At 38.7% G+C, this 24,915-nt stretch overlaps 1 protein-coding gene across 2 annotated transcripts in view; it reads right to left on the reverse strand.

Annotated features, from left to right (window-relative positions):
- The window catches only part of wdhd1 (WD repeat and HMG-box DNA binding protein 1), a 35,429-nt gene extending 10,796 nt beyond the window's left edge, over nucleotides 1–24,633 (reverse strand). The window contains exons 1-12 of one of the 2 annotated variants that reach the window (XM_043697705.1): nucleotides 24,412–24,633; nucleotides 23,368–23,519; nucleotides 22,976–23,087; nucleotides 22,050–22,100; nucleotides 21,716–21,811; nucleotides 18,495–18,587; nucleotides 18,050–18,156; nucleotides 13,014–13,143; nucleotides 12,424–12,640; nucleotides 10,388–10,569; nucleotides 7,046–7,230; nucleotides 4,650–4,891 (exon numbers count right to left, since the gene is read on the reverse strand). In XM_043697705.1, coding sequence (XP_043553640.1) covers nucleotides 4,650–4,891; nucleotides 7,046–7,230; nucleotides 10,388–10,569; nucleotides 12,424–12,640; nucleotides 13,014–13,143; nucleotides 18,050–18,156; nucleotides 18,495–18,587; nucleotides 21,716–21,811; nucleotides 22,050–22,100; nucleotides 22,976–23,087; nucleotides 23,368–23,513 — 1,561 coding nt within the window. In that variant the 5' untranslated portion in view covers nucleotides 23,514–23,519; nucleotides 24,412–24,633. The remainder of the gene's footprint in view (nucleotides 1–4,649; nucleotides 4,892–7,045; nucleotides 7,231–10,387; nucleotides 10,570–12,423; nucleotides 12,641–13,013; nucleotides 13,144–18,049; nucleotides 18,157–18,494; nucleotides 18,588–21,715; nucleotides 21,812–22,049; nucleotides 22,101–22,975; nucleotides 23,088–23,367; nucleotides 23,520–24,411) is intronic. The other variant, XM_043697706.1, reaches the window with a different exon arrangement.
- Nucleotides 24,634–24,915: the final 282 nt, after the last annotated feature.

Genomic DNA, 24,915 nt, shown 5'->3' on the forward strand with positions numbered 1-24,915 from the left:
AGGTTATAGTCCAACAGGTTTAATTGGAAGCACTAGTTTTTAAGAGTGCTGCTCCTTCATCACGTGGTTGCCTGAAATCTAGTGCTTCCAATTAAATCTGTTGGACTATAACCTGCTGTCAAGAGATTTTTTTTAAACTTTGTACACACCAGTCCAATACCGACATCTCCATATCATATAAAATCAGTCTTTCTTTAAAACAATGCCACTGAAACAATGACTTACTAAAACTTCAAGGGATTCCTAAATCCACAAGGTGGCTGTGTATATTTCCACATGGAAATAAAATTACTGTCTGTTCTGACACCCTCCTTCACTCTCAACAGTCACATCCCAACAGCACCTTCCCATGCAATCATAGAAGATACAACATTTAGCAGCTACCTCGTCTGTATCTCAAGCCCCAGACACCTTCCAGATGAAGCAGCAATTTACCTGCATTTCATTCAATCTAGTCTACTGTATTGGCTGCTCACAACACAGATTCCTTTAAAATGGGGAGACAAAATGCAGAGTGGGTGATTGCTTTGCTGAACACCTCCGCTCTATCTGGAAAAATGACATGAGCTTCTAACTGCCTGCCACTTCAACACACCACTGCTGTTCCCTTGCTAACATTTCTGCAGTGCTCCAGCAAAGTTCAATGCAAGCTGGAGGAACAAAACCTCAGTCATAGAGATGTACAGCATGGAACCAAGACCCTTCGGTCCAACCAGTCCATGCTGACCAGATTTCCCAACCCAATCTAGCCCCACCTGCCAGCACCCGGCCCATATCCCTCCAAACCCTTCCTATTCATATACCCATCCAAATGCCTCTTAAATGTTGCAATTGTACCAGCCTCCACCACATCCTCTGGCAGCTCATTCCATACACGTACCACCCTCTGCGTGAAAGAGTTGCCCCTTAGGTCTATTTTATATCTTTCTCCCCTCACTCTAAACCTATGCCCTCTACTTCTGGACTCCCCAACCCCAGGGAAAAGACTTTGCCTATTTACCACAGTGGCCTAACCAATGTCCTGTACAGCCGCAACATGACCTCCCAACTCCTGTATTCAATACTCTGACCAACAAAGGAAAGCATACCAAACGCCTTCTTCACTATCCTATCTACCTGCGACTCTACTTTCAAGGAGCTATGAACCTGCACTGCAAGGTCTCTTTGTTCAGCAACACTCCCCAGGACCTTACCATTAAGTGTATAAGTCCTGCTAAGATTTGCTTTCCCAAAATGCAGCACCTCGCATTTATCTTTCACTTAGGTACCTTACAGCTCTAAAGTCTCAACTGAGAGTCTAACATACCCACAACCATGAGAGTTTAACTATTTCAGTGGGAACACTTTCACCCGTGTTTGTTCCTCACCACCACACTCCCAAAGGCCTGTTCTGTATGGGTTGCTCCCAGGATAGCCTTTCCCATTTTCAACGATTTACAGTTCTCATTCAGCACAAAACCTCTTCCCCAGCTTACTATCTGCAATATCTTTGCATGCTTCCCTTTTTTCTCTCTACTGATGGGCACCATCTTCAACTATCCATGTCACTCCTCTCTCCCCCTACAACCAGCCATCATTAACATAAATACCACCCTTTCCCAGTTATTTTCAGTTCTGACAAAACATCACTGCACTCAAAACATCAACTCTCTTTTTCTCTCTACTGATGCTGCCACACATGCTGAGTGTATCCTGCAGTTCTGTTTTTGTTTCAGGTATACAACATCTACAATTCTTTGTTTAATTTCACAGTTCATTCTTGCCAACGCAATTTACATTATGCAGTTAGCACCTCTTATGTCGAAAAATGTTGCAAAATGCTTCCAAGATTTAGAAGCAAAAAATGGATGGCAAGTCAAGAACAACATTTAGAAGGGGCGAGCTAAAGCTCAAAAGGAGAACAGAAAATTTAGAGGAAATTAGGAAGGGGATTCTGTCTGAGTTCTTAATACACAAGAAACTGATAGCAGAGAATATGGTAATGGGTAACTTTGTAAAACAGGAGTTTACAGAAAGAGGAAAGGAAGAAGCCATGTTGGGATTAAAGTATGGCAAAAGTGAGGACTGCAGATGCTGGAAATCAGAGTCAAGATTAGAGTGGCGCTGGAAAAGCACCAGACCGCATCCGAGGAGCAGGAAAAAATCGACGTTTCAGGCAAAAGTGCTTCATCAGGATGCAAATTTTAAATCTGACCCAGAAAGAAAAAAAACAGTAAAATTGCAAAAGAGATATCCTGGTCTGGCTTGTCAAAATGGAGGACCAGCATAAGCAGGATGCTCATTTTCAAGTTTTACTATTTGTTTTCTCTGGGGAGGCACTGGAAGGCCAGGAGCCAATGGAAGCGAGAATGTGCAGGCTGAAAGACCAGTGAGACGAAGGATGGCATACAAATTGTTCTAAAAAGGATGAAAGAACTGACGCCAGATAGAAACATATTGGATTAACCAAGTCTGGAGATGACAGGTCATGGATGAAAGTTTGAAGAATAATGGACTCATAAGGATAGAGGAAAAGAGAGAAAGAATTCAACATCATTCTGGATATGGTGGACTGCACATTGTCAATCACCTGGATTTTTTTGACTTGGAAAAGACTTGCAAAAGAAATAAATTTGGGAAAAATGCATCGTTTGCTCCCAAATAATATTCCTCCAAACAAAAGGGTTTAGAGGGATAAGGGCCAAGTGCTAGCAAATGGGACTAGATTAGGTTAGGATATCTCATCGGCACGAACGAGTTGGACCGTAGGGTCTGTTTCCGTGCACTATATCTTTATGACTTTAATGAATGAGCCAGAGGTCAAAGAAGAACAATATCAAGACTGCAGATCTGTAAATTTCAATGTTACTGATGTAGAACCCTTTAGCTATTAACAACTACTTGCTCTATACTGCATCTCAAACAGCAACTGGCAATGAATATCATGATCTCGTAATGATTTAAAGGCATTTTAGAGGCATAAATTAAAATTTGTTTTGAAACCAATTTTATGGACTGAAAGAAAATGATCCAACTGAGAATGAGGACTTGGCCAAATTAAATACAGACGGTAGGAAAGCAGGGAGGAGTAGGGAAGAATAGAATTATATTTAAAAACATACACAATTCCATCAAGCCAGAACAAGAAATTAACTCTGGTTCAAAGAATTCAGGAGGATATGCAGGAGTAGCACTAGACGTATCTAAAATAAGGTATCAGTCTGAAGTTACAACACAGGAGTTTACATGTCAAACGTAGCATGCATTATTAGAGTTAAGTGATTCCACAAACAACAAATCAGATCTAAGTTTTGTAGCCCTGCCATGTCAAGTGGTAGTGGGCAATTAAGCAACTGACAGAAGGAGACAAATCCATAAATATTCCATCCTCAACAGAAGACAGGGGCCAGCAAAAGGCAAAACTGAAACATTTGCATCCATCTTCTTCCAGGAGTGCTGAGTGAGTGATTCATCATGGCCTACACCTGAGGTCCTCAGTACCACAGATGAGAAGGGAAACGTGAGACTGATGTCAGCCAATGACCTTTTTCATCTCTAACTATCTTTTAATTCACACTTGTAATTTTAAGGAGAAGAACCTGTTGCATTCTGATTTTTGGTGGGAATTCAAAGAATGCAGTCAAACAAAATTAAAAGGATATCTTGTCTGAAAATAAATTATTTTTCTAGGATGTAGCAAGCAAGATAAACAGTAATCGAGTTTTGAGAAGATGAGGAAGGACACCACTTCAACTGGGACAACACATCCATCCTAGGACAAGCCAAACGAAGACACGCACGAGAATTCCTAGAAGCATGGCATTCCAACCAGAAATCTATCAACAAACACATTGACTTAGACCCAATCTACCACCCCCTGAGAAAAAGAACAGGAAATGACACCACCACAGGAAATGACATCACCAACCCGAAGAAACCCAAACATATCAACAGAAAGCAGGGATCATCAGCATCCAAAGGCTCACTGAAGATGTTACCTAGTATGGTGATGAAACGCCTGAAAATGAACCTTCCAGCTCAGCAAGCAAACCTACATCCATAAACAGTAATCGTATTGCATTTGGATTTTTAAAAGGCATCTGATGAGGTGCACCAGGTGTCACATCTCAGGCACTGTATTGACAGGGTAGCAAGGAAACCTAATAAAAGTAGATGTTAATGTTCAACAGCCTTGACTTACAAGTAGTGGGGGGCAGAATACATGTCAATGTTTTACTACTTAGGTGAACAAAAAAAAGAGAGATTGAAGGAGTTTGGCAACAGGTTAATAAATATAATTAGAACACTTCTAGAATGCAAACTTGAAATGGTTGAACCTGCCTGTGTCTGTTTTTTAAACTTGTATGCATTTTATAGAGTGATTCACTATAATACCCTAAAATGGCATCACACTAATGACCACCAGTTTGGACAGGATGAGAATCTATATCAAAGTTTGTTATAGCATAGCACAAATGAGTAATCTTATTTACAAATGACTGGCGTAGAAAATTAAAGTATATATGATCTAAGGCATGCTGTTGCTTTACTTTTCATTTCACGAAACAATTATGGACTTAGGACTGCTTGCTTCAATGCAATTGGTCAGAACAATAAACTCAATATAAAGCACAAAGTACAATGGTTCAGAAAGAACTTTTAAAATGTACCTCGATGATAAGAAATCAATAGCTGCTCCCCATGACCTGACATAGCGACCACAGGCCCCATAAGACTGAAGAGCTCCTTTTGTACACCACCAATGCTGAAGATGCGAACAATTTGAGCATTTGTCGTAACAGCAGCCCAGCCTTGACCTAAACAAATGGCTTCAATGTTTTCATTGTTTGGCATATCCACCATCCATTCTTTGTTTGCATCCCTGGAGTTGAAGTGAATACACTGGAGTGTGCTGATGGACAGATGGAAAAGCATAGTGTCTTAATATACACAATAACTTCCTTTCCCAAGAGCACTTTAATATTTTCTCATGCAGGGATTTAAAGAAAACATACAGATTTAACTTCAATAAGCTGAACGGATTGGAACAGATAAAGATCGTTTAGCTTTCCCCAAGAGTTCAGCAGGTTAAGGTAGTGAATTGCTGAATCATGCAGGTTAAGAACACCCCAGCTCAATCCCCGGTCTGTGCAGAGTTTACCGAACGGTCAGTGTGGCAGCAATAACATGTCAGTTTTGCTTAGGCATTAATCCTTGGTTAACCATTTGATTTTAAAAGCCACTATAATTTTAAAAATATATCATTTAGGTGGACAGTGAAGAGACCTTTCATTGTCAGAGGTGATATCTTTTGGTACAGCAAATCATTTTATATGAACCAGAGGACTAATAATGCTTTCTCAATCAACACAATTAAAACTGATTATCTGATCAATCATTCATTTGGTGAATATATATGACATCTTGCTATGTTCAGATTGGCTGCCATGTTTAGCTATCTCACAGCTCTTTAAAAATATGCAGAGGAAATGGCACAATATAATTGTAAATTTCCACATGACAGTAAGTCTAATCCCTTTTCTCCAGCCAGAGGACTAAGTATGCAAAGTTTCAGCTCCTAATCACCTTCCGACAAGTCCTGCTGCAAATGAACATCAGTGGACCTTGCGTCAAGATCACATCAAGCTCACCTGTGATACCTGTTACAGTTTAAAAGCCTGCTTACGCTCCCTATCAAGGTTCCCTTATAGCCACCATGGCAAGATACATTCGGATTGGTATAAATCTAGTCATTTCCATCGGTTCCAACAACATCTATCCTTCCTCAATCTGCTCCACTTTCCTAAACATATTATTCAATATGAATTCAGACCCAGTTGGAAATTTCATGGGGTGGTGGTATTTCCCATTCTGCAAATAAATAAAGCACAATATTCAATAAATAAAAGCAAATTACTGCAGATGCTGGAATCTGAAACCAAGAGAAAATGCTGGAAAATCTCAGCAGGTCTGGCAGCATCTGCAAGGAGAGAAAAGAGCTGACGTTTCAAGTCTAACTGACCCTTTGTCAAAGCTGATTGGTTTCAGATTCCAGCATCCACAGTAATTTGCTTTTATCCAGTGTTTAACCCACTGCCACCTCTCTTCCAGGAATGCCTACCGTGAAGAAGTACTGCTCTTTTCTCCGACAGGATTTTCATTTGTCTCTCTCCCCCTGTCCACCTTCACTGCTTTCCTTTTCTCTTTCGGTGTTAGACAAGCACAATATTCACCCCAGTTAACAGAAGATGCTTAGGTATCATCAGTTCAAACACATCAGCCAGGATCCAGTAATACCTAAGAGCCAAGGCCTCAACACTAGGCTCCTATGCTTCCCACTTCCCCCTCCATTTTTGGAGGCTGTGCTTTGAGACAAATAGACTCCAAATCTCTGGATTCCTTTATGACCCTCTTTAAAAGCCATTTCTCCAGCTATCATTTTGGCAATGGCACCCAATGTACACTTTCATTCAATGCCATTTTTCTTATGAATCTGTTAAGCATCTTAGGGCACTACACAAATCCAAATCCGAAACAAGTCACAGAGTCGTAGAGATGTAGAGCACGGAAACGGACCTTTTGGTCCAACTCAACCATGCCAACCTGATATCCCAAATTAATCTAGTCCCATTTGCCAGCATTTGACCCATATCCCTCTAAATCCTTCCTGCTCATATACCCATCTAGATGCCTTTTAAATGTTGTAATTGGACCAGCCTCTACCACTTTCAAGTGTTATTGGCACACCTTTGCACACCTTCTGATCCTGCTCCTGTATTCAACTATTTTGAGAATCAAACCACAATGCCACAAAGGCCGTTACCAGATTTAGCATCCTGTCAAAGCCACTACCATTACAAATAAAAGGGCCTGTGCCCACCAATTAAAAGGAGTTCATGTGGGCCACAATCAGTCCACAGACTGCATTTTGGAAAATGTCAATAAAATTATGGGGCTTTGTTTTGGTTAACATAGAAGGCAAATACTGACTGTAAATATTTAACACACTCAGTGGTACAGCACAAACCAAACTTCAAGTATTATTTTTAAAATCCCATACTTTTACCTTGGCACTTCATCAGTTTTTACACACGCTAGTAGCACTGCTTCATGTGATAAATCAGCCATGGTGTGATTCAGAACATTACTCAAGTGTATTGCATGATGTACTGAAGTATCGTGGAATTCTACATCTATAGCATTATCTTGCTCATCACTGTAACAGCGAATAATACCAATGGAATTCCACACCTAAAAAATAAAACAGATACAATTTTTTATTAAGAAGGAACACTGTGGCAGAGAATTAACAAGAACAATGCAGTTGTTGTGGGTATATTCACCAAACTGAGAAGTTGGTTTGGAGACATTCCTCCTGCTCCTTTGATGCCGCCTGACCTGCTGCGCTTTTCCAGCAACACATTTTTCAGCCCTATCTGGGTGACATCCTCAGTGCTGTGGGGCCTCCTGTGAAGCGCTGCTGTATTGTGTCAGTTGGAATTCAGTTGGTTTCATTCCCACTGCTTCCAGTTGTTCATTGTAGTGGTTGGTATATTGGGTCTAGGTCAAATGTGTTTATTGATGGAGTCTGTGGATGAATGCCATGCTTCTAGAAGTTCTATGGCTGTCCTGTGGTTGGCTTAGCCTAGTACTGTTGTGTCAAATACTACCACCGTGTCAGGTATAGACCACCTATCAACAACCCACATGCCAGAGCTGAGGATATCACCTAGAAAGGGGATGAAACATCTGCAAAATAACTTCCCAACTCGCCAAACTTATCCACAGAAACTGCAACCAGCACCCAAGCTACAAAACCTTTACACAAACATTTAACAATAACAATGTCCAAAAATCAGCAACTACACGAAAACCATTTAACCTTTATTCAGAGAAAACTTTATGGGCCATGTGGGGTTAAGACAATTGCAAAATTATCTCTTAACTGTTTTAGAATTTTGAAGCTGGATTGCAACAATTTGAAAGACAAATGAGACTTTAGCTCTCAAATCTTTACGGCTACACCATTAAGCATGGTCTACCTCAGACAACTGACTTTGATCCCATTGAAAGGGATCATACTCTAAAACATGATATCTGTCTAATTTATATTTCCCAACATTTGCATTAGAACTGTTGTCTAGTAATGATTAGGGGATTTTTAAAATTATGGTGTACAGACTGTTATCTTTATTTTTTAAAAAGCTGTGGACTGAAATATATGGAGGTGGATAAATCTCCTGGTCCTGACCAGATATATCCAAGAACTGTGAAAGAGGCTAGAGAAGAAACTGTGGGGGCCCTGGCTGATACTTTTGCATCATTGTTAGCCATGGCTGAGGTCCTGGATGACTACAGGGTAGCAGAATGTCATACCCTTATTCAAGAAGAGCTTCAAAGAAAAACATGGGAACTACAGACCAGTAAGCCTAACATCTATTGTAGATAAATTACTTGAAAAAATTCTGAGGGATAAGATATATATGCATTTGGAAGACAGGGTTTGATTAGGAGTAATCCGCATTGGCTTTGTGCATGGGAGAGAGATCATGCCTCACAAGTTTGTTAGAGTTCTTTGATAAATGACCAGGAAGGTTGATGAGGACAGGGTGGTAGACATATGGATTTCAGTAAGGCCTTTGATAAGGTTCCACATAGTAGGTTGCTCTGAAAGGTTAGACCGTATGGAATCCAGGGAGAGCTGGCAAATTGGATACACAATTGGCTTAATGGTAGGAAGCAGAGGGGAATAGTGGAAGGATCCTTGTCGGATTGGAGACCTGTAACTAGTGGTGTACCTCAGAGGTCAGTGCTGAGTCTTTTGCTGTTTGTTATCTATATTCATGATTTGGATGAGAATGTACAAGGAATTGTATATTAGTAAGTTTGCTGATGACACTAAAATAGGCGGTATTGTGACAGTGAGGAAGGTTATCAGAAATTGCAGCAGCACTTTTATCAGATGGGGGAAGTGGGCCAAGAAATGGCAAAAGCAGTTAAATATAGATTAGTGTGGGATGTTGGATTTTGGGAAGTCAAATCAAATAGGAATTTCTTGGCGAATGGCAGGCCCTTAAGGAATATAGCAGAACAGATGGACCTTGGAGTTAAGATGCACTTGGAGTATTGTGTTCAGTTTTGGTCATCCTGTTATAAGAAGGACATTATTTAACTGGAAAGAGTGCAGAGGAAATTTACAAGGATGTTGCCAAGGCTCAATGGTCTGAGTTATAGGAAGTGGTTGGACAAGCTAGAACATTTTTCTTTAGAGCATAGGAGACTGAAAGGGATCTTGTAGAAACGTATAAGATCATGAGAGGCATGGATAACACGATGCACTCAATCTTTTTCACAGGGTTGGGGAACTGAGGACTAGAGGGCATCAGTTTAAGGTGAGAGGGGAAAGTATAAAAGGGAACCTGAGGGGCAATCTTTTTTTGACACAGAGGATGGTACACATACAGAATGAGCGGCCAGCAGAAATGGTTGAGGTGGGTACATTAACAACATTTAAAAGGCATTTGGATAAATGCATGGATAGGAAATGTTTACAAGGTTATGGTCCAAGTGCAGGGAAATGGGGTTAGCGTGGATGTACATTTTGTTTGGCATACACCAGTTTGGGCCGAAGGGCCTGTCTCTTATGCTGTAGGTGTCTATGACCAAGAAATGAGAAAGAACTGTTTTAAAACCAGTGTTAGTAAAGGATGGCTGTATGGTTTGAAAACAAGTAACCCAACATCCATGGCCAGCATTATGATGTTCAACTGGTTGTACAAGTACTAACTGAAGTGGCTACAGATGAAATTGGGGGGGGGGGGGGGGGGAAAGAGGAGAAGAGTGGGTGGTGGCAGGTGGTAGTATTCTGTGAAGACAAGCAGCCGGTTGGAATAAATAGTAATTCTACTTAAGTACAGAATCTGGGCTGGGCTTTCTACCAACCTGGGACTTAAAAGTCAGGTAAATTGGGGAAACTTTACATATTTTTCAAGGTCTTTAACTTTCATGATGACTTCAGGAACAAGGCTCGATTTCGAACACACTACCTCAGTACCTGAGTCATGACAAAACGTCACTTCAAAAAAGATATCACTGGTGTAACAGTACTCCAAGAAGAGCAAGAAGTTCTCCTAGTTTCCTGATCAAATACATTCCTTCAACCAACACCACCACAAACAAATGAACTGCTCCTTCATTTTATTGCTGTTTCTGAAATATTCAGCAAGCAGCTGCTGTCATAAATCAAATTTCAAAGTACTTCAGCATAATATTTGAGATAAGTTTGCAATCTTTTCTTGTAAAATCTATAAAGTGTAATAATTTCTAAGATAATGTGATCACTTATCTGTGTATTTCACCTTTAAGGCAGGATATGAAAAAAATTAAAAGCAATGGTACTTGAGCTTACCATGAACCGATGCTGGAGATAAGAGGGAGTGGAACAAGGTTGAAAAGGTTTTTGTTGTGGTGTTGGCACTGGTCCAGAGTATCCTACAACTGTTGGTGCAGTTTGTGCAACAGTAGTTCGGGCATTGTCATCGTCATCATCATCATTATCCATTTCTTCTAATTGGGTGGAAGATCCAATATCTAGAATAAATGTATAAACCTTAAATTGTTATTTGAACATCAGGTGTCACTCTCCCCACCCAAATATACAACTAAAGTAAACATTATTTTATTTTAAGGTTTTGAACGTCTGAAGGATAACTTTGTACTCATTAATATGCATGTGAAGAATTGCCATATTTTCCCTTTTGATATTACATGAAGTGCTTTGTTTAATTTATTCACAAAATATGTGCATTACTGGCTAGGTCAGCAATTATTGCCTATCCTTAGCTGCTCAAGAATCAGAGTCATTGAATCAAAGAACCTCTACAATGTGGAAGGAGGCCTTTTGGCCCACTGAGTCCTCCAAAGAATATCCCACCCAGACCCAGCACCCCATAATCCCACATCGACCATAGCTAATCCTCCTAGCCTATACATCCCTGAACATGGACAATTTCAGCATAGCCAATCCACCTAACCTACATCTTTCCTCCCACATCTTTGGAGTGTGGGAAACCGGAGCACCCGGAGAAAACCCACACAGGCACAGGAAGAATGTGCAAACTGGACACAGACAGACAGTCACCCGAGGCGAGAATTGAACCTGGATCCTTGGAGTTGAGGCAGCATGCTAACCACTGAGCCACCATGCCGCCCCAAAAATGCTGTCATCTTGAACTGTGACACACCATGGAGACTTGGCACACCCAGTGCTGTTAGGGAGTTGCAGGTTACAGATTAACAAAAATGCTTCTTGGGATGAGGAATTTCAGTCAAGTGCATTGATTGAAAGAGTTGGGTCTGTTTTCCTTCAAGAGAGGGTTGAAAGGAGATTTGATTGTGATTTTCAAAACCAAAAGGACTCTGGACAAAGTGAATAGGGAAAAACTACTCCCTCTAGCAGAAGGGATTAAAAATCAGAAGACATCGATTTAGGGTTATTGGCAAAAAAAAAATCAATGCCAAAAGCTTTTATATGGAGTGAGCAGTTAGTATCTGGTATATACCACCTCAGAGGGCGATGAAGGCAAAATCAAGCAAGATCTTGCTGATGATATAACTGATGATAAGTTAGTCTTGCAGAGACTGATATGGACATGACTGGCTGAATGGCCTCCTTCTGTGCTTCAACCATTTGATGATTCTATTTAATATTCCTCCTATCTTAAACATCAAAAATAAGATTTGAAATGACAATGGATGTGTGTGCATAAAAGTGTATCAGGTATACTTTTGGTGCTGACAATTACTGCGGAATCTAAGAAGAACATAATCGATTATGTTCTAAGAATGGTCTAGCTAGCTGAATAGCTTTTATTTCATTAAAAGGAATTGTAGTTGGAAAGTAATATCAGAGATTTCTAAAATAAAATTTACCAACATTTCTTCAAACAGAATAAATTACATATCACGTCGACAACTTCCTTACTTTCACACAAGTTAAATAATCTCAAATGACAAAATAATGAAAATACATAAGCAAAAATAGCTAACAAATATAAATTCAAATACAATAATAGTATTTACATGTTCAAAGATACTAAATTGGTGGGCAACATGGTGGCACAGTGGTTAGCTCTGCTGCCTCACAGCGCCAGAGACCCGGGTTCAATTCCCGCCTCAGGCGACTGACTGTGTGGAGTTTGCACATTCTCCCCGTGTCTGCGTGGGTTTCCTCCGGGTGCTCCGGTTTCCTCCCACAGTCCAAAGATGTGCAGGTCAGGTGAATTGGCCATGCTAAATTGCCCGTAGTGTTAGGTAAGGGGTAAATGTAGGGGTATGGGTGGATTGCGCTTCGGCGGGACGGTGTGGACTTGTTGGATCGAAAGGCCTGTTTCTACACTGTAAGTAATCTAATCTAATCTAAAAAAATTATTCCTTATTCCTTACCGTTTGAGTTATCATCTTCAATAGCTCGATTATGTCGAGAACGGTTGACAATCGCCATTACATTATCATCATCACCATCATCGTCATCATCATCATCCACTAATGGCTGCCTCATAGGTGATGGGGGTGATAGATTCATGCCTTTTGTTAACAAGTCATTGTCCTCTTCATCAAACAAATCTTCAAATGTGGCAGCATTTGAATGAGTTGCGTGTTCCTAAATAAAAATGTTTAAAAAATTTGCAGTAACCATGTCCAACAGAACTAATTGAGGTATCTACAAGTTTCTAATTTGTATAATTTCTCTATGGTGAATAGAATTAATACACTTCAGTACTGTAAACTGCGGAACAGATACACCTATGACGAGGATTTAATGCACTCATGCAAGCGTGTATACATACACACACAGACACAGTTAATAAAATTGTTTTAATACAAAACTACCAGTTCAAATAAAGTAAGACCTTATAATTATATTACTTTGCTTTAGCTTATTGCACACTCTACCAGAAATGATGAAGTGACAGCAACAAAATTACAAAAACATCCTTGTGCCTGTATTACTACTATAGACATAAAGTGTTTACCTTGCTACCAGCACTTGCCAAAACCCCTTCATGAAGACCCAGATTTCCTTCAGCATCTGTATATGCTATACTTTCTTTTGAAGGATGCCATGCCATTGCACAGATGCGATAAGACTTCTCATGCTGAAATCTAAAAAACAACATAGTATTACTCACATCATACATTTATCAACCATTTATTAGATTATACTGCAGATAAACTACCACTGAAATGGCAAGGGATCAACAGAAAAGTGAGGGCTTAAAAACTCGCATCTTAGACTTCTTTGATATAACACATTATAATTTTAGACCGTTAGTATCTTAAATACTTGAGCATATAGATCAGTTCTCAAGTGTTGAGCAATTAAACTAGTAAAGATTTTCAGTGCCTTGCCGCTTTTCAATTAATTAATTCAGTTTTATGAGCCAAGTGTTAGTATTTTGTTCCAATAAATTGTAAGTTTACATTTTCAATTCCATCACGACAAGTTTCTTTATCTTCAAGTGCATTATTTAGGGTGAAATGGAAAATTAAAAGTGAAACTGTTTTCAAAGGAGTTAGAGAGAAGCAGAACACCCCTTTTACTTATTCATTGGTCACTACATGACAAAAAGAGAAGTTCACAGAAAGATATCAAGTTTGCCTACTCTCGCAAAATGACTGGTCCACAGGTTGGACGAAAAGCTAGTTCTGGATATCCAAAGTATGAATTCAAGTTCTTATTATTCAATCTCAACGCTTTAAAGACATTTATCTTCCAGGTTTTAGCTACTACTATTAAGTTCAGTCAGCATGTTCAAGACAGCAAACAGCCAATTGTATTTTTATTGCATGAGGAGAAAGTGAGGTCTGCAGATGCTGGAGATCAAAGTTGAAACTTTATTGCTGGAACAGCACAGCAGGTCAGGCAGCATCCAGGGAACAGGAGATTCGACGTTTCGGGCACAGGCCCTTCTTCAGGAATGAGCAGAGAGTGTTCAGCAGGAGAAGATAAAAGGTAGGGAGGAGGGACTTGGAGGAGGGGAGTTGGAAATGTCTTCTTCTTGACCTCTCCGCCTCCACCCTACTCCGACCTATCACCCTCACCTTGACCTCTTTCCACCTATCACATTTCCAACGCCCCTCCTCCAAGTCCCTCCTCCCTACCTTTTATCTTCTCCTGCTGAACACTCTCTGCTCATTCCTGAAGAAGGGCCTGTGCCCGAAACGTCGAATCTCCTGTTCCCTGGATGCTGCCTGACCTGCTGTGCTGTTCCAGCAATAAAGTTTCAACTTTGATATCCAAATGAATCCAACAAGAACTGGACCAAGCATATGTGGTACTCATAATCTTCTTCATCCTAAGTATACGCATGATTTTACTACAACTGCTAAGTATTTCATCAGTAATATTTTCAGCAACATAACACAAAACATCGCAGATAAGAAAAACTGCAGCATATTAACATGCCAAATTTCCCCTAAAGTAAATGCATTAAAATTCCATCAAATTTGACAATATTGTTATGTATTTGGCTTTAAGGGGTTAACACGTAGGGGGTTCCATACAACAGCCAAGCAGGGTGAGATCAATAGTTGTGATGTTGAGAAGATATGCTCTTCTTCATTAGGGTAAATAAAACCACAGAAAGTAGACAAAATCAAACACAAAATATTGCTGAGGAAAGGAGTGAACAAAGACAGAAATGGGAACTATTTAAATGTAAATCTATGATTCGCTCCAGTAATAATATCTAACAATATTCAATATCTAGGATCATACCAAAAGAGTACTTTGAAGTATTAAAGGGATTTTCTGCTATCTAGTGATCTCTGAGGCATGAAGTTTCCCTTTCTTGATATGTGCAAGATCAAGACAAACACTAGGCATACAGTAACAGTGATATCACCGCAGGGAGTTGGCAGCCAATTACACTGAAGTATTCTCAAACAGCAAATCAGAAAGTAAAATGCAGTAAAATCTTCTACTCAATTAAAATTTCCACAGAGTAAATACAAATCATCAGTGATACACATGGGATTAAAGTAGCTGAAATATCATAACTTTTTTTTAAATTTGAAAAAAACATTATTGCCATAATAATGGCAAAAAAGCATCCCAGTGATATAACATTAGATTTCTATGAGTAACTATTGAGTTATTAAAATTAAATTGCATTTATATAGTAACTGTTATGGCCACAGAAAGATCCAAAATGCTTTACAGCCAATAAAGTACTTTGGAAGTACAGTCAGTGTTGACACATAGCAGGCAATTTACATGTAGCAAGCTCCCACAAAAAGAAATGCTGTACTAATTATTGAAAAAATATTGACTATGACACCTGGAACAACTTTCTCATCAGTGGTGAGGTTCTGGAACCCACGAGTTCAAAGGGTAATACAGGCAAAAACCATAATCACATTAAAACATGCGGTGGAACAGTCAATGGGTTTAGGAATCAAAATTTGGAGAGTGGGATTAGTGTGACGAGGTATTCATCGACTGGTATGGACATAATGTGCCAGACGACTACCTTCTGTGCATGAAATCTTACTGTGTTTTCTATGTATCTATAACTCTTATTAAAAATAGTGCCATTGGCTCTTCTATGTCTACATTAGAGGACAGACAGGCCTTCACTTAGTAGGCTCTCGTCAAAAAGATAGCAGCTTAAATCTTCCAACTTCCCTCACTGGATTGGAATGTGTTGCTGGAAAAGCGCAGCAGGTCAGGCAGCATCCAGGGAACAGGAGAATCGACGTTTCGGGCATAAACCCTTCTTCAGGAATGAGGAAAGTTTGTCCAGCAGGCTAAGATAAAAGGTAGGGAGGAGGGACTTGGGGGAGGGGCGTCGGAAATGTGATAGGTGGAAAGAGGTCAAGGTGAGGGTGATAGGCCAGACTGGGGTGGGGGCGGAGAGGTCGGGAAGAAGATTGCAGGTTAGGAAGGCGGTGCTGAGTTCGATGGATTTGACTGAGACAAGGTGGGAGGAGGGGAAATGAAATTTTCAGCTCTGATCTCCAGCATCTGCAGACCTCACTTTCTCCTAGCCATAGTGAAGCCACACAGTGTCTAACTCAATGACTCGTCTCTGGTAAATACGAACGTTGTTGATCTCCTCTTGTGTTGAAATCAGAAACAGACATGAAGGTGACAATTGGAAGCCACCCACCCTGCACTGAGACTGAAGCCAGCCGTCTCTGGTTTGATGTTTTCAAGAAAGACCTTTATATCTGCGATGGGAAGATTTGGGTGTCAATCTTACAAGGTAATGCAACAATATCATTAAGGTAGAGATGGATTGTTTGTAGTGCCACCCCTCAGTGAAGTTGTTAATGAATAAATAGAATACATAAAGAAAGAAAGTCACATTTGTATGAACCTCAGCAAGGCTCATTACGGTCAATGAAATTTTTTTTACTCAGCCAATGAAACAGGGCACAATAAGCTCCCACAAACAGCAATATGATAGTTGCCAAGTGACCTGCTTTTGCAATGTTGATTGGTCAGGACTCCAGGGTTAACTCCCTTACTATTCTTTAAAATTGTGCTATGGTATCTTCTCCCTCCACTTGAGAGGATAGAATCATAGAATCCCTACAGTGTGGAAACAGGCCCTTCAGCTCAACAAATCCACACCAATCTTCTGAAGATCCATTCCCCTATCCTATTATCCTATACTTACCCGTGACTAATGCACCTAACCTGAACATTATGACAATTTAGCATGACCAGTTCACGTACCCTGCATGTCTTTGGATTGTGGGAGGAAACCTGAGCACCCAGAGGAAACCCACACAGACATGGGGAGAATGTACTGTCGCCCAACGGTAGAATCAAATGCAATACCCTGGTGCTGTGAGACAGCAGTGCTAACCACTGAGCTACCATGCCAGATAGATGCGACCTTTTTTCTTAACAATTCGCCTCTGACTGCACACCCCTGCTCAGGACTACACTGGGGTATCAACCCAGATTAGAACTTTCTAAAGAGGCATTTTGCCCACAATATTGTAAATCAGCGTTCAGGGTTCAAGTAGTGAGTCACGCTAATTCAGAGTGCATCAGTGCTGAACGGTACTGTCTTCCATGTGCGTCAATGATCAGATAAAGGTCTCTGAGTGTTGAATAAATTATCCCCTCCCCACGCCTCCATCCTACTCTGACCTATCACCCTCACCTTGACCTCTTTCCACCTATCACATTTCCAACGCCCCTCCTCCAAGTCCCTCCTCCCTACCTTTTATCTTCTCCTGCTGAACACTCTCTGCTCATTCCTGAAGAAGGGCCTGTGCCCGAAACGTCGAATCTCCTGTTCCCTGGATGCTGCCTGACCTGCTGTGCTGTTCCAGCAATAAAGTTTCAACTATTTTTATTGCATGACCAAGCTACAGATTGATGCAAATATGCACTGGGACTGTTCAACTGCTGATTCCTCCTGCATTTTTAAAAAAGCCCTGTAGAAAGCCATAGGCATACAGCCACACCTTTTGTCACTGTGCCTTATAACAATTTAACTGCGAAGAAACTATGCAAGTGCCTTTGCACCAATTATTTTTAAGGTGCCTGGGGAAACGCCACTTTTTGTCATTAGCCTACTAAGAAAATCATATAGGTGCTATTCTTGAGAACTTGATCGTACTTAAAAATAGCCCAGGAAATTCATGTCAGAATTATGCCAGAAATTATTTTAACATTTATAAAATGTCACCTCTATTTTGAGAGCAAAATATAATAAAACTATTTCCAAAAGTTCAAAGCAATTCAGCAAATGTTCATAAACTTACATTCCATCCATTTAAAAATGAAGATAAGCTAACTTCAATGAAAAGTGCAAACAAAATAAGCATTTTAAATTCATAATCATTTTTTAGTTTAGAAATTGGACAAAATTATCTTAAAACATTTAAATTTCCAGTATTTTGACTTCTCATTACTGAATAATAGAATCTCATGAAGGAAAATAAACATTTTGACACTAACTTATCCTGTAAATAATTCAGTGTGAATTCCATCACAATATCCTCAAACAATAATGGAGTTTCACAAATTAACACGAGAATATTATACCTTTCAATGCATTTTCTGGTCTGTACGTTCCAAACCACCATTGATCCATCAATGCTCCCAGCAGCCACATAACCACCACAAGGAGACCATGATACAACATTTAATGGCTGAGGAAAAAGAATGGGAAAATAATCCTCAAATTTAGCATTTGTAAAAAAATACATTAATCTTGCCTTTAATAATCACCTGTCTGTCTTTGAAAATAAACACAACTTCTAAAAACAGTTGGCAAAACTTACAGGGAAAATACACAAGGTTTCTTACCTATTTTGGCAAAATAATTTTTAATATTTCTATGATCTTCTAAACATTAGTTCTAATCCAGAGGACTTGTTGTTTAGAAAGCTATTTGCAATGATTGCTGCTTCATGAAATGTTATTTTAATATAAAAATGTTATTTTTATATTAAATTTCAGTAAGGTTACTCTCAATTGGAAAACTTACCATCATAATACTTTCATCTGAAAGATTGTCAGTATTTTCCCAGGTGTCCCTTTCAAAGAGCTTCACAACCTTTTCTACTGGAACTGCCAGAAGCTATATGCACATACCAAAACAAAAAGACAGAATTAAATTGAAAACATTCAAATTACACATGTATTCAGTCAATTGTTAAAATTTAATTTCCAAACATTTCTTCTCATTTTTTGGTATACATGTTGCATACTTTTCTGGTTAGTAATGCAGAAACGAATTACAATACTAGAAACTCTGGTCAAAGCGGAGACCAAAATACACAACTAAAGCTACATTATCAACAGCATAAAATGTACCCAAAAGATCCTATTCCACTTACTGAACCAAACAAATTTAGGATCAGGTTCGTACAAGGCCGGTCTGGAGTCCACAATGAAGTAGAATACAGACGGAACTGGCCTATAGTTCATCAATACATGGCACTGGTAGCCTCTCCATTACATGTCCATATAGCATCACCCTTTTCTTACGGTATTTGCTCCCACAAGAATTGCAACCCGCAAGACACTGCCATCAGTTCAGAGACTACTAAATCACCCGAAATGGCTGCTTGCTAATGAGAAAAGAAACACTGCAGACTTGATAAGTTGAGCTATCATACCCCAGAGTCTCCCATTGAGGAATTACTCAGTACTATCATCCATCACAAGGCGGGAATAGCTTGGAGGTGATGTAACTCCACTAGGCTAGGCACCACAATCCACCTCACCCAAATACAGGACAACCGTACACGTACTGCAGCTAATCCAGTAAGGCTAGGAATACTTTAGCAAATAATTCACTTCCTGACCACCCTCCCAAAGCTTATCCACCATATTCAAGGTACAAGTTAAGAGTGTAATGGAAAACTCTTCAATCACCTGAATCTGCAGTTCCTACAACACTCAGGAAGTTCGAACACAAACTAAGCAGCTGTCTTCTTTATTGACACCTGATCTATAAGCAGAAATCAGTAACGCCCTCCATCAGTGGTGAACCATTATTGAGTGTACACACAATGCAAGCTGCACTACAGAAACTTACCAAGGCTTCTTCAATAGCACTTTCCAAATCCATGACCTCCACTGTCTAGAAGGAGAAGTGAAGCAGGTACACGAGAACATCACCACCTGCAAGACCCCCTTCCAAGTCATGTGCCCATCTTGACTTAGAATCATATCATTCTCCATCATCACTGGGGTAAAATCTTGCAACTACCTATCTAAATAGCACTGCAAGAGTACCTATGGACTTGAGATTATTTTCCAATGCATAGTTATAGCAGGTTAATTGTGGTTAAATGAGAAATCTGGTAACTTAAGCATGTGGCATTTTGTCTGTGATTGCTTATTATCAAAGATAGCCCCTCAAAGGTGAGATTAACCAAATGGCCCACACTAACAAATTTACTGGTGGAGTAAACTCCCATTTTGTAATAACCTTTGAAGTGAAAGTCTTTAGTATACAGGCAAAGTTTTGTGTTTAAAATTGGCTTCATTTTATAACTACATTACTTTGGAATGACGTTGTGTAATTAATTACATACAACAATTTCTTAAGACAATCTAGGCTGTAAAATTTCAGTGATAAGGTTTGATTCTTGGTAAATGACAATCTAAACAACCAAAGGCTTTCCAAAATTTCCTTTTATTAACTTGTTCTAGGCAGCAGTTATTACATAAATAAATGGTTATTTTAACTTTAAGATATTGATGGTTTTAGAATTCACCAGAACATTTGGGTTGATATTTATGACTAGAATATGACACTACATACCTCTAAGCACACAAAAGTACTTGGATAGTATTTCCTTACTTGGCTTACTAAGTTTATGACTTCCTACTAACAGGGAAAACTTGGAAGGAAAAGGTGTACCCTGTCATTGATAATTTTGTGAACCAGTTGGGAGACAGTCATATTATTAATATAATTTCTATCACAGTTAAGAAACTAATCAGGAATTAAAGCACACACTACCTCACCAATCCAAGACTGATTATGTGCTGTCCATGCATCAGCAAACCAGAGTTCAGGATACCATTATTTGCCAAAATGAACACTCCAAACTTAAAACAGTGACATGTGTATATTTGAGCTCTCAGCAGCAGGTGCCAACAGCACCACCAGAACAGCACAAGTAGCAAGATCCATTACAAGTAAGCCAATGTATCGTTATCACCTTTGTGGTCACAACAGGTGCAAACTAGATCCCACTGAATAGAAGCTTTACCAGTGGCAGATGTGCAACTCCTAACATTTCAAGCTATTTGATGGATAATTATCAACAGCATGTCCAATAATCTAAAAAAAACAACTGCATTGTTATAAATATCCAATTTCATTGAAATATACTAAACATGCCTCCAATTATTATTACATCCAGGTTCTTGATTAAAAAACTAAGATAGAGAAACATCTTTCAGGAGGTTGATACACCTACATAATGCCAATTTAAGTCTTTGCACATTTCCTTGACACAAACCAAGTTGATGTTTCTCAGGACGTACCTCTAAGACTATTACTGTTCTTACTCTTTTGCCCAGAACAGATGGCCAACACACCAAAAGGCTACTTTCTAGTATTTAGAATAATCACTTCAGTGCACTTTACTTGAATTCAAGGGAATTTTTTTTAAAAAAACTATGTTTTAAAAATTTTCATTCTACAGATTTACACAAATCGGAATCATTCCTAGCTCTAGATGTCTAACATCTCTTACCAGGTGACACATTGCAATAGCAGTCTGAGAGTGGTTGACTGCATACACAACCAAGGATGGTAGGCATTTATTAATCGTGAAGAAAAGGGCAATACTTCACTTACATAAAATAAACTCCTTTAATTAATTATATATTTTCCATCAGTAAACCAGACTGCATGAAGACACAATTTTATTAATATTACATCTGATATTTTTCATATCAGATATCTGACCTCATCTGTTTAACATAGGTAGGACTAGGATTACATCCTATCTCTTCACCCTTCAGGCACTCTGCCTGTATTCCTGATGAAGGGCTTTTGCCCAAAACGTCGATTTTCCTGCTCCTTGGTTGCTGCCTGAACTGCTGTGCTTTTCCAGCACCACTCTAATCCAGAAATATGATTACATCCCTAACCAAGGCAATATTTTCTTAATCTCTGTTGTTAAAAAAAAAATTGATGGTGTCTCTTAAGGTATTTTTGTATGGTGCTAATTTTGTATTTACCTTTCCAATCTTTGGTTGCCACTCAAGTCTACAGATTGATGTAGCACGGTTCACCTCATTGAATTTAGTTAATAGTGGCCAACTTGCTACACGTGTCTACAAAATAAAAAATAAAACTATTATTGCACATATTAAATGTATTTTACTTCAAAACAGATTTTATAGGATTCAATAAAAGAAAAGAAATTATAATGAATGTGACAAGAATGCAGAGTTAAAATCCATAGTGCAATTAAGCTTTGTATACATACCACCTTTTAGTACAATTTTATCCGAAACTAGCACTGATGTACATTAACTACATGACCTCAATCGTAAAGCTTGTCCAACTTACTTGATCAGCAATTTTCCAGACACAAACTGCTCCATCGCAACTAGAGGAAGCCTGTAAACATAACATGACTGTTACCTGCTTAATAATTTAAGTACTGAACCATGAAAATGTTTTGCATATATTTAAATATTATAGTCATTTATAATATCAAAAGTTCAATTGCGAGTTTTTAATAAGAAATGTCAGCAATGCAGCGAGGCAGAAAGAATTATTGCACATGAGTTGTAAAACCAAGAAAAGAAGTCTTTCTCCAACTGTCGGGAGTGTTGGGCGACGTTACTGTGAAGATTTTGGTAATTTTACACATTGCCTTTATTTACAAAGAAATATATTTGAATTGGAAGTGTTTTGAAACAAAAGGTTGATTCCTGGGATAAATGATGGTCTTTTAAGAAAAGTTTGAGGAGATTGGAGTTCATAAGAGTGAGAGGTCATCTTATTGAAACATACAGAATTCTAAGGAGCTTGATAAGTTAGATGCTGGGAGGATATATTCCTCCTCATGGACATGAATCTGGAATAGTTTCACAGGGTACAGTTTCAGAAGAGGTGAGGATAAATTTATTTTCACACAAGGGTCCTTAATCTTTTGAATTCCATATCCCACAGACCAGAAGAGGCTGAGTCATTGAATGTAGTCAAGGTTGCATTAGACAGATTTTTGATATAATTAGGTCAAGGTATTTTTTGGAAGTGGGGCAGGAGTGTGACTTTGAGGCCAAGATTAGCCCTAGCCATGATTTTATGGAATGGTGATGCTTATTTGAAAGTCCATTTGGCCTATTCCTGCTCTGATTTCTTAGGATTTTAATATGAACCCAGAACTGTAAATATATTTTAGCACTCATTAGTCTTAGTTTAAAATAACTTTATAGCCTATTACTGACAGATCTTGAATGGATTAAGGTGCACTAATATTTTATTACCAAAAATAAATCCTTTGGATCAAAGGCAACACTGAGGATAGGACCTTCATGACCTCGAATAGTCTTCTGCTGACTGTTGTCCTTGGTCTCAATGATCTTCACCATAAAGTCACTGCAAGGGACAGTCATGCAATTACCTACTTTGTACATAACCAGAGGCAATATTCAGATCCCACATTAAGAAAATATGTTAGTCCTCTTCATTATCAGAAAATAAAACACATAACTTAAATATATTGCATTCAAAATCAAAAATACCCTTGATGTTACATCTGCATCCTTTTACCTTTCCCTTTCCAAAAGCTGATGTTTAAAATTGTTAATGGTTACCTAAAATCTATTACATGGTGATCATTTGCAATATAGTGTAGCATTCTCCAAACTTGCATTACCTGGAACCAGCAGCAACACTGGTTGCAGAAGTATTGAAGACGACGTGGTTCACTTCAGCAGTGAAGCGAGTTAAAATACCATCTGGTAAACCCTCAGGGAAGGAGTGAACTTGAACAATGTTGTTAGAAACAGTTGTAACAAGCATTCCATTCTGAAGGCAGAAGCAAAAATATTTTTCAATTATTAATCTCCTTAAATCATAAATGATGACATACTCTTGAACTGCTTCATGCATTTCTAGAGAGAAAATTATTTTTATAAAATATTGCAAGATATTACTCATTCTTAACTTGCAGTTGAAATGCTAAAGTTAACATATGAATAATGCATTCATGATAAACCTGAGATTGAAAATTTCTTTCCTAAGACTATTAGTTTTGTAAAAGCTGATGATATTTTGTTTTAGATTTTTACTGTTGTTATTTATTGTATTAGTTATACTCCATTGATACAATCATTAGGCACCACAATACCATAGGAGCAAGTGGCTTCCAGTTTTCTCTCCCCCCAATTGAAGTACAAATCAAACTAATATTTGGATTAAAGAGCCCACATTAAAATGTACCAGATGCATAAATGTAAGATTACAAAATAAATGTCAAATCAATAAAATACAACTATGACAAACATTCAATCGACATGCACTGTTTTCATGACAGATTTTGCCTAACCATTTGAATTTTAAATCTTCAACTTCTGCCATCCTGTGAATATTTCTGCAATGCTTGCAAGGATTCAAGAATTATTCAGTTCTGAGTAGTACTGGTCATTTTCATTCCTCCACTTTCAAAAGCTTGACATGGTCATGAACAACAGTCTCCTGATTATTAATATTTTGTAGTTAACTCAGGTATTAGCTGTATTCACAGAACTTTTAAAAAATTAATAATGCTGAAAAGTTGTCACTGCCAAAAGTAACTGGCTACCTATTATATTCATTATAAATTGTTATGCTTGATCAAGTCAACTTGGGACATAAACAATTTATAACTTTGGGGAATTATTTTAAAAAAGAATCCTTAAAAGGTAAAGCAAACACCTACCCGGAGAGCCAGTGAATAAATTTTTTCACCCACATTGATTGATTTGGGATCGTCATCATCCAGACTTTCCCATATCCTAATGTCTCCATCACTGCCACCAGTTACTATGAATCTGAAAGTTCAGAAAGATTAACAAAATGAGAGATCCTGAAGTCTTTGTAAAGACTAATCAGTCTTGATAATGGATGCTCTCTTGCCTTTCAGCTTCATGAGCTTCAGCAAAACAGGAAGCCACTTCAGTAATGAAGGAATGTCCAATATGAGATGAAACTCAAAACAAAGATTCTTGGGTGGATGCAAGAGATTCCATAGCACTGCTGAAAAAGCATCAGCAGAACTCTCCCAGTGTCCATATAAATATTTATCACCACTAATAAGACATACTGACTGGCAATTTATCCCATTCCTTTTTTGCAGACAGATTTGTGCGGTCAATCCAAGGAGTAGATCTACACCAAATTCATTTAATTATGATTTGGACTGGGATGTACAAAATTAAAAATC

Source organism: Chiloscyllium plagiosum, chromosome 10, assembly GCF_004010195.1.
Source record: "Chiloscyllium plagiosum isolate BGI_BamShark_2017 chromosome 10, ASM401019v2, whole genome shotgun sequence".
NCBI lineage: Eukaryota > Metazoa > Chordata > Chondrichthyes > Orectolobiformes > Hemiscylliidae > Chiloscyllium > Chiloscyllium plagiosum.